Here is a 10,076-nt window from a genome sequence, read left to right as displayed (position 1 = left end):
AGCTAGATAGATGTTATGAGCTAAAACATAAGGTCTGCGACCTTTAACATAGATGATGTGTTAAAGCAGGTTGGTCTATGGGCTTTCCTAAGTTCAGACCCTTTTAAACTTAGGAGGAACACCACAACTCGGTGTGACAAAGTGAGGCTTTTCACCTTGTTATGTTGCATGTGAGTTTTACACAGTGTGTGCCTCAGTTTCCCTGAGTTCTGCACCAATGCCTAAGGGCTGGGTGTGACAGGTTTTCCCTCCGGAACTATGGTACCCGCCTGATCCACCAGCCGGGGCTCCCTTCACACTGTACTGCTGTGACAAGCTACAGACACGCTCTTGGTCTCACACTTTCACCAGCGCACATTCAGGTAGGGACACAGCCAGTGGTGGTAACATGTCAACAGGCTTTCTGACCAGCCCCTGCATGGGAAAGCTTCAGCTAAGGAAGTGCCCAGATACTCAAAACCCAAAATTATACCGTCCTGCAATGCACAGGGAACTGTACAGCGTAAGCTCATGAAATTCACCCCCTCTCTCAATGTGGAGAGGAAATATTCACAGCTTTCCATCCCTCGTTATCATAGAATTTCAGGGTTGGAAAGGACTGCAGGAGGTCATCTAGTCCAACCCCCTGCTCAAAGCAGGACCAATCCCCAACTAAATCATCCCAGCCAGGGCTTTGTCAAGCCTGACCTTAAAAATATCTAAAGAAGGAGATCTCACCACCTCCCTAGGTAACGCATTCCAGTGTTTCACCACCCTCCTAGTGAAAAAGTTTTTCCTAATATCCAACCTAAACCTCCCCCTTATGACTCCCACACACTGGTTTCAGACAAAACAAAAACAAATTTATTAATTACAAAAGATAGATGTGAAGTGATTCTAAGGGACAGCAAACAGATCAAACCCTTCTCCGGTTCAGTCCTGGTTTCTCGGGTGTTTCCAAGCATCCCCTTGGGGCAGACAGTCAGTGAAGAATAACCATGATGATGTCACTTCCATGCATCAGTAGGAGCATCACCAGCAGATGGAGGGAAGTGATTATTCCCCTCTACTCATCACTGGTGAGGCCACACCTGGAGTATTGAGTCCAGTTTTGGGACCCCCACTACAGAAAGGAGGTGGACAAATTGGAGAGAGTCCAGCGGAGGGCAACAAAAATGATCAGGGGGCTGGGGCACATGACTTATGAGGAGAGGGTGAGGGAACTGGGGTTATTTAGTCTGCAGAAGAGAAGAATGAGGGGGGATTTGATAGCAGCCTTCAACTGCCTGAAGGGGGGTTCCACAGAGGATGGAGCTCGGCTGTTCTCAGTGGTAGCAGATGACAGAACAAGGAGTAAAGGTCTCAAGTTGCAGTGGGGGAGGTTTAGGTTGGATATTAGGAAAAACTTTTTCACGAGGAGGGTGGTGAAGCACTGGAATGGGTTCCCTAGGGAGGTGGTGGAATCTCCTTCCTTAGAAGTTGTTAAGGTCAGGCTTTGTGACGAAGTGGGACTGTTCTTAATGTTTCCTCTGAATAGTGTGGGGGTGCCTCAGTTTCCCCTAGGCAGTTCTTAGGTATCTAGGTGGTGGGATAAGGGTGTATGATCATTGCAGAGCCCTAGAGGGCAGGTGTGTGCAGGGGTCTGGACACAGAGAATGGCCGACACCCTGTTTCCTGGCAACTGGTGGCCTGGCCCTTCCCCCCTGCGAGGTGAGAGCTAAAGGGGTTGGAGAACAAAGGAATCAGGCGCCCTCCTGGCCCCAGAAAGGGACAAGCCCAGAGGAGGAGGGGCTGGAGGGAGTTTCAGTTTGGGGCTGGCTGGGACATGGAGTGAAGGGCAGATGTGGTTGTCTGGCTCCCTGGCCCCAAAATGGACCCAGCTGAGGGGTCCTGTTCTCTGCACCTACAAGCTCAGTTTTAGACCATGTTCCTGTCGTCTAATAAACCTTCTATTTTACTGGCTGGCTGAGAGTCCCGTCTGACTGCGGAGTTGGGGGGCAGGACCCTCTGGCCCCCCCAGGACCCCGCCTGGGCAGACTCGCTGTGGGAAGCGCACGGAGGGGCAGAGGATGCTGAATGCGCCGAGGTCAGACCCAGGAAGGTGGAAGCTGTGTGAGCTTCTTGCCCTGGAGACAGTCTGCTCAGAGAGAGGAGGTTCCCCGGAGTCCTGCCTGGCTTCGTAGGGAGCAGTTCCAGAGCCTTGACTCGGTGACAACTGGTGTCAGCAGTGGGATAAACTGCACCCCGTGGTTGGAGCATCCCGCAGTAAGTGACTGGAGAGCAGTAAAACGAAGGGGGATTAACGGGAGACGGGCGGGCTGGAGGCTCCGAGAGGTGCAATTCCAGGAGGCGGAGGAGCCTACGACTTAACCCCGAGAGAGAGTAGACCCCCGAGAAGGGCTGTCGATTCTTCCCAGGGAGCAGGGGGAGCTGAGAGCACAGGCCTGTGAGTCCGTGAGCACGTGGGAACAGCGAGGAGATGGCCTATCACCATCTCCTTAAGAAGGACATTGTAGACCTGTGCAAGGAGAGAGGGCTGCCCACTGGAAAGCTCACTGAGGCACAGCTGATTGCTCGGTTGGAAGAGGAGGATCGCGCCAAGGAGCCGGTTCCTGACTCAGCTGAGGCCGCGAGAGAGGCTGGGAACCACCAGGCGGCCCCAGGGCCTGTGCCAGTTCCCGAGCGAGCTGGGGCCCGGGGAGGGGCTGGGAGCAGCCAGGCAGCCCCGGGATCCACCTCCCCGACCAGCGGGGGATCTTCACGGCCCATCGGTGGAGCTGAAACGGAAATTGCAGAAGGACCGGGAGAGGCGATGGCAGAGTCGCAGCTGGGGAGAGTGGGGATGATCTGGGAAAAGGGGTATCCAGTGAGGTGGCAAACTTGGCCGATGACACAAAACGACTCAAGATAGTTAAGTCCCAAGCAGACTGCGAAGAGTTACAAAAGGATCTCTCAAAACTGGGTAACAAAATAGCAGATGATATCCCAGCCCCACCCGGCTGCTCTAACCACCAGCCCCCACTCCCCTCCCACAGCTGGGGAGAGAACCCAGGAGTCCTGGCTTCCAGCCCTAACCCACCAGCCCCCACTCCCTTCCCAGAGCTGGGGAGAGAACCCAGGAGTCCTGGCTCCCAGCCCCCCTGGCTCTAACCACTAGCCCCCACTCCCCTCCCAGAGCCAGGGAGACAACCCAGGAGTCCTGGCTTCTAGCCCTAACCCACCAGCCCCCACTCCCCTCCCAGAGCTGGGGAGAGAACCCAGGAGTCCTGGCTCCCAGCCCCCCACCCCGCTCTAACCACTAGCCCCCACTCCCCTCCCAGAGCCAGGGAGAGAACCCAGGATTCCTGGCAGTGCCCCAGGTACATTCCTTCTCAAGACCCATAGTTGTCTCAGTCCTGCCCTTAAAGCAGGGGGTTCTCAGACTTCACTGTGCCCCCTTTCTGACAACAAAAATGACTACATGACCCCAGGAATGGGGACCAAAGCCTAAGCTCGACTCCCACTGCCCCGGGCAGGGGGAACAAAGCAGAAGCCTGAGGGCTTGGGGCCCGGGCGGTGGGGCTCAGGCTTCGGCCCGGGGTCCCAGCAACTCTCAGCCAGCTCTGGCCGGCCCATTCAAATGGGGGTCCCGACCCACCGTTTGAGAACCACTGTCTTAAAGCGAAGGGGGAGGGGGAAGGAGCCAGTGGCCTGGCTGGGGGGCGGGGGAGCGGAAGGAAATTCTTGAGGACACAAAGTGGACTTTGCCCCCCCTATTTGCCGTGTGATCCGAGTCGTCCCCCCCTCGGACACGGCCTGCAGCCCCCGGCCCCCAGCCTGTCCCTGGCGCTCCTGGGACTCCCAGAGCTCAGCGCAGACCCAGAGGTAGCTGGGAGCCAGGACTCCTGGGTTCTCTCCCTGGCTCTGGGAGGGAAGTGAGGGCTGGTGGTTAGAGCAGGGGGGAATGGAAGCCAGGACTCCTGGGTTCTCTCTTTGACTCTGGGAGGTAAGTGGAGGCTGGTGGGTTAAAGCAGCAGCGGGCTGGGAGCCAGGACTGCTGGGTTCTCTCTTTGACTCTGGGAGGTAAGTGGAGGCTGGTGGGTTAAAGCAGCAGCGGGCTGGGAGCCAGGACTGCTGGGTTCTCTCACCGACTCTGGGAGGGGAGCAGGATCTGGTGGTTAGAGCAGCTGGGGGATGGAAGCCAGGACTCCTGGGTTCTCTCCTTGGCTCCGGGATAGGAGCTGGGTCTGATGGTTAGAGCAGGGGGAGCTGGAAGCCAGGACTCTAGGAGGGGAGTGGGGTGTAGTGGCTAGAGCAGGGGGGATACTGGGAGTCAGGACTCCTGGGTTCTAACCCAGCAAGGGGAGCGGGATGTAGCGGGGGTGGGGGAGGAGGCTGGAAGCCAGGACTCCTGCCTTGTCTCATCAGCAGTGCTGGTAAGTTGCTGGCAGGAGCCTTTGTCTCCCTGTGCCTCAGTTTCCCCAGCTGCGTCTCAGGAATTGAGGAGACTAGCTTGCCAGAGGATCCACAGCATCAAAGTTCATGGACTGACCCTCATCTCTTTCCCTTCAGCTGGTTTGTTTTTCCACCCCAGCCCCCAGCAACTTCTGATCTCCTGTCTCCAGGGAACAGCGATGGGGGACCCCATGGCAGAACTTGCATGCCCTGAACCCCCCGATGGGGGGTGGGGCTGGATGGTGGTGCTAGCCGGCTTCCTCCAGTCAGCGCTGGTTTTCGGGGTGATCCGCTCCTTCGGCGTCTTCTTCATGGAGTTTGTGGGGTACTTCGGGGAGCTGGCGGGGCGCGTCTCATGGGTGACCTCCATCGGGATCAGCGTGCAGCAGCTGGGGGGTGAGTGAGGGACCCCGGCGTGGGTGGGGGGCTAAGATCTCAGGGACAGAAGTGGAGTAGCTGGGAGCCCCCCTCCCCCAGCCACTGCTCCCCAAAGAGCCCCTGCTGGGGGAAGCCCAGAGCTCCCCCGCAAGCCCACTCCTCCCCCAGAGTCAGCTGCATCGCAGGGTAACAGGGCCCGCCCCATGTCTCTCTGCTGCCCCCTGCAGGTCCGGTGGGCAGCGCCCTCAGCACCCAGTATGGCGCCCGCCCCGTGGTGATGGCCGGGGGTGTCCTCTCGGGGCTGGGCATGTTCCTGGCGTCCTTCGCCACCAGCCTGACCCACCTGTACCTGAGCATCGGGCTGCTCTCAGGTAGGTCCCCCCTGAGACCTCCCCCCCGCCTCAGTGCCCTCTGGGAGTATCCTTGTTCAAGGCTGGGAGCAAGGGCTTCTGGGTAACCCATGGGTGCACCATGGTCTAGTTATAGTTGCCCAGGGAGCAGGGGCTCCTGGGTAAAATCCAGGCATCTGTGTCCTCAGGTTAGGGTCCTGGGACCGGGGGTGGGGTCTCTTTTAGGGTTCTCCAGCCATTCCTCCTCCCAGATGGGTCCTAGACATTAAGACCAGGAGGGGACCGTCCAATCTGGCCTCCTGCACCATCCCTGCTGCCTACTCCTCCTTCCAGCCCATATCTGGTGGTCGAGCTAGACCATGGCACACGAAGCAGTGGAAAATCACACCCACACCCACACCTCCCACGGCCTTGGTTCTTGAATGTGGTGCCCATGGCCCAGACTCTGCTGCCCCTTCTGAGCTCTAGAACCCTCTGCTCTGGATCATCCATAGTTGCTCTAGCCCAGATCTCCATGCTCACGAGCGTGGCCTAGATCGTCGCAAGGCCAATTTCCTGCCTAGCTCAGGCCAGTCCATTTCACCCAGTTCCTTCCCCGCCACAGCTCTGGCAAGCTAGAGCAAGGGCCAGAGCAGTGATCTAGAACCCAGCACAATGGCAGCTGGCACCTAGAACCCCCCACTCACAGGCCTCACCAGGACTTCCCCTCCCCGATCCCAGACCCAGCCAGCATGGCTTGAGATGACGTGTCTCTAATTGCTCATGACTCTCCCACCCCCAGGCCAGATGCTAAAGGGACAATGGCTCTTTCTCCCCAGTCATATCCTGCAGCCAACCTAGAACATACAATGCTTTGGGTTACCTAGAGCACACGGCATGTGTCACCTAGACCCCAGAGTATCTAATTGTTTAGACATCCTTGAACATATGATGCTTTGGGTTACCTAGAGCACACGGCATGTATCACCTAGAACCCAGAGTATCTAATTGTTTAGACATCCTAGAACATACAATGCTTTGGATTACCTAGAGCACACGGCATGTGTCACCTAGAACCCAGAGTATCTAATTGTTTAGACATCCTAGAACATACAAGTTTTTGTGTTACCTAGAGCACACGGCATGTGTCACCTAGAACCCAGAGTATCTAATTGTTTAGACATCCTAGAACATACAATGCTTTGCGTTATCTAGAATGCTCCATTCAGCCTGGTGTCCTACCTGCCCCATCCCCAGATCAGACCCACCAATTCTGGTTTTGGTCACCTGTTCCCTTTCCTTCCCCCCCCCCCCGCAGGACTGGGCTGGGCCTTGGTCTTCACCCCTTCCGTGGCTTCTGTGGCCCGGTACTTCGGCAAGCGCCGGGCCTTCGCCACGGGCCTGGCTGTCTCGGGGGCAGGCCTGGCCTCCTTCGCCTTCTCCCCACTCTTCCAGCTGCTGGTGGACACCTACGCCTGGCGGGGGGCCCTCCTGGTGGTGGCCGGCATCTCCTTCAACCTGGTGGCCGCCGGGGCCCTGCTGCGGCCGTTGGAGCTGGAGGGCAACAAGGCATCCGTGCCGGAGGCGGGGTGGCTGCAGCTGCTGGCCTTCTCCTCCTTCTGCCGGCCACGCCTGGCCTGCCACAGGCCCTTCCTCCTGTTCTCTGCGGCCTTCATCTTGGTGGACGCCGGCTACTACGTGCCCTATGTCCACCTGGTGCCCCACGCCCGGGAGCTGGGCTTCGACGAATACCGAGCCGCCTTCCTCCTGTCCTCGGCCGCCGTGGCCGACCTGTGCGGCCGTGTGGTGGGCGGCTGGCTGGCCGACCGCTTCGCCATCCGCCTGGTCCACAGCCTGACCCTCTGGACCGTCCTGACGGGCTTCTCCATGATGCTGGTGCCCCTGGGGCAGAGCTACTCCCTCCTGATGGGCCTCTGCATCTGCTACGGCTTCTTCGCCGGCGCCCTGGTGCCTCTCCAGTTCTCTGGCCTGGCGGAGATCGTGGGAACGGGGCACATCATGGAGGGGATTGGGCTCATGCAAATGCTGGAAAGTGCTGGCTCCCTCGTGGGGGCCCCTCTGTCCGGTAAGGAACCAGGTTCTCTTTCCTACTGGGCTGCCCCGTCCCTTTTGGACCCAATATTTGGAACGGTTGCTGCCAGGAGAAACTGAGGAAGGAGGCAGATAAAAGTCTTTCCTGACAAGTGGTCCCAGGCAGCCCACCGTCCTTTGCCTGGTCTCTGACACATCCCCAGGGGCTGGTAGGGGAACCCGGGCCTGCCCTCTACTCTGGGTTCCAGCTCACAGGCTCTCCAGTCACTGCCCTACGTCCTGGCTTCCCCCTCTCCCCCATCTCTGGGTTCACCAGCCTCCCAATTCCCTCCTCCCAGGGAACAACTATGGACTACCCCCTAGAGTCCCTACTTGGCCACCATCACCCCTTCCAGTCTTGTGTGGGGGTGGACACCCACTCCCACAAGTTCTAAGCCTTTCTTGCATGAATTCATCAATCTAGCTTCATAGAGAGGGCTGTAGGGAGGGAGGGAAACAAAAAGGAAGGTGACCCATTAATTACAGGTAACCCCCAGAATTAAACCTTCCCCCAGAACGAGGTCCTGGCCTGGGACTCGGAAGACCTGGGTTCTAGTTGAACAACATGTTCTAGGTCACCCAAAGCCTCCCATTGTCTAAATAGCCCTAGGAATATGGTCGAAAGGGGATGCCAATTCTGGGTGCTAGGCTGTGGCGCTCCGGGTCCTAGGTAGCTCTAACAACTCTAAAAAGCCCTAATCATATGATCTAAAGATGACTCCAATCCTGAGAACTAAATCGTGGCATTCTGGGTTCTAAGTATGGGTTCTAGGTAGCCAATAAACCCATGTGGGCCTATGTAGCCTGAAATCATGTAGGCTAATGCCTGATGTCGGCCAGCTAGCTAGAACATTATTAGTGATTGATTACTGTAGACATAGGAGCCCTTGTCATGGACTGGAACTCGATTGTGCTAGGTGCCGTATAGAATCCAAAGATGGTGTCACGGAGTCCCCGGGCGATGCTCTGGAACTGCTCCCCATGAAGCCAGGCAGGACTCTGGGGCAGTCGCCTTTCTGGGAGCAGCCTGTCTGCAGGACACCCAGCTCACCCGGCTTCCACCCTCCTGGGTCTGACCTCGGAGCATTCAGCCTCCTCTGCCCCTCTGTGCGCTTCCCACAGCGAGTCCGCCCAGGCAGGCTCCTGGGGAAGCCAGAGGGTCCTGCCCCCCAACTCCGCAGTCAGACGGGACTCTCAGCCAGCCAGTAAAACAGAGGTTTATTAGACAACAGGAACATGGTCTAACACAGAGCTTGTAGGTGCAGAGAACAGGACCCCTCAGCTGGGTCCATTTTGGGGGGCAGTGAGCCAGACAACCACGTCTGCCCTTCACTCCATGTCTCCAGCCAGCCCCAAACTGAAACTCCCTCCAGCCCCTCCTCTCTGGGCTTTGTCCCTCTCCGGGCCAGGAGGTCACTGGATTCCTTTGTTCTCCAACCCTTTAGCTCTCACCTTGCAGGGGGGAAGGGCCCAGGCCATCAGTTGCCAGGAAACAGGGTGTTGGCCATCCTCTGCGTCCAGACCCCTGCACACACCTGCCCTCTAGGGCTCTGCAATGACCATACCCCCTTATCCCACCAACTAGATACTTAAGAACTGCCTAGGGGAAACTGAGGCACCCCCACACTGTTCAGAGGAAACATTAAGAACAGTCCCACTTCGTCACAGATGGTCCTTCCCCCAAAGTCCTTACCATCTAAGTATAAGACAAGAGACAACAGCAGGATATGTATAGAATATGGTATTCTGGAGTCTAAGTATCACTGAAAATGTGTTTGAGATAATCCATGACTGTGGTCTGCATAGTCCCATGAGACTGTCAAGCAGATATGTTCTAGGCTGTCCAAACCACCAGGCTTTGGGGTTCTAGGTAGCCCTTTCAGTACTTTCTAGGTAACCCATCACTTCGTATTGTCTAGTCTGTCTAGACACCAAGATGTTCTGTGACTTAGGTGACACATACAGTACTTTCTAGATAATCCGTGCAGGATGTCTAGGCAATGAGGCATTTTGGGTTCTAGGTAATGCATATTGTACACTCTAGATAACTCAAAGCCACATATGTTCTGGGATGTCTAGAGAATTAGATATTCTGGGTTCCAGGTAACATGTAGTGCATTCTAGATAACACAAAGACTTGTATGTTCTAGCATGTCTAAATAATTAGATGCTCCAGGTTCTAGGTGACACACACCGTGTGCTCTCGGTAACCCAAAGCATTGTATGTTCTAGGTTGGCTGCGGGACATGACTGGGGACTACACAGCCTCTTTCATTGTAGCAGGGACTTTCCTCCTCGCTGGAAGTTTGCTCCTTTTTGCTCTGCCAAATTATTTCTCCTGCCCCATGGACTCAACAACTGAGGAGGAGACCAGGGGAGACCCCTGAGACTTTAGCTCCTGGGGGGTTGTCCCAGAGAGCCAGATCAGAAGTGAGAGGTCAGCAGGAGGCAGAGCAGCGAGTACTGTATACAGAGCCAGCCAATAGGTGTCTGCTTCTTCGCTGACCATCGTAAGACGGTTGGAGGATGCATAAGAGATAGAAGGAGGAAGCTACCCAGTCCAGATTCACTCCTCTTTGCAAACTGGTGTCCAAAGCATCCTAGATCTTTCAGGCTAGAAAGGACCCCAATGGTCCCCTAGTCTGACCTTCTGCATGGCACAGAGAACTCCAGCCATTCCTGCCTACAGCCCATATCTGATGGTCGAGCTAGCAGTCTTGATTTAAAAGGACACGTGTGATGGAGAAGACGCCACCACTCCAGGGGAAATTGGCCCCCCTGGTTAATCACCCTCCCCATGAAAAATTTGCGCTTGATTGGCCGAGCTAGTGAAGGTCGTCCCCTCCCTTTGACCGCGTTTCTCTG

The 10,076-nt window shown here is 56.5% G+C and overlaps 1 protein-coding gene across 7 annotated transcripts; it reads left to right on the top strand.

Annotated features, from left to right (window-relative positions):
• The first annotated feature begins 3,766 nt into the window (after positions 1–3,766).
• LOC140904181 (monocarboxylate transporter 13-like) lies at positions 3,767–10,063 on the top strand. Of its 7 annotated transcripts, none has more exons than XM_073326514.1 (5): positions 3,767–3,843; positions 4,584–4,809; positions 5,019–5,162; positions 6,439–7,206; positions 9,444–10,063. In XM_073326514.1, exons 2-5 carry the CDS (start codon positions 4,593–4,595, stop codon positions 9,596–9,598), a joined length of 1,284 nt encoding a protein of 427 aa, XP_073182615.1. In that variant the 5' UTR covers positions 3,767–3,843; positions 4,584–4,592; the 3' UTR covers positions 9,599–10,063. The 7 variants fall into 7 exon arrangements, with proteins under 7 accessions (XP_073182615.1, XP_073182614.1, XP_073182609.1 ...); XM_073326513.1 differs by having other exon boundaries at positions 3,767–3,964; XM_073326508.1 differs by having other exon boundaries at positions 3,768–3,964; positions 4,531–4,809.
• Positions 10,064–10,076: the final 13 nt, after the last annotated feature.

This window comes from Lepidochelys kempii, chromosome 28 (assembly GCF_965140265.1).
Source record: "Lepidochelys kempii isolate rLepKem1 chromosome 28, rLepKem1.hap2, whole genome shotgun sequence".
Lineage (NCBI taxonomy): Eukaryota > Metazoa > Chordata > Testudines > Cheloniidae > Lepidochelys > Lepidochelys kempii.
The sequence above is the reverse complement of the archived record's forward strand: the minus strand, read 5'-3'. Positions and strand labels throughout refer to the sequence as shown.

Bases quoted from the DNA above. Each gene is read 5' to 3' on its own strand.
- LOC140904181 (XM_073326514.1), top strand. From the start codon at position 4,593: ATGGGGGACCCCATGGCAGAACTTGCATGCCCTGAACCCCCCGATGGG. The intron at 4,810-5,018 runs GTGAGTGAGGGA...TGCCCCCTGCAG, and splicing joins CAGCGTGCAGCAGCTGGGGG to GTCCGGTGGGCAGCGCCCTC. The intron at 7,207-9,443 runs GTAAGGAACCAG...TGTATGTTCTAG, and splicing joins CGTGGGGGCCCCTCTGTCCG to GTTGGCTGCGGGACATGACT.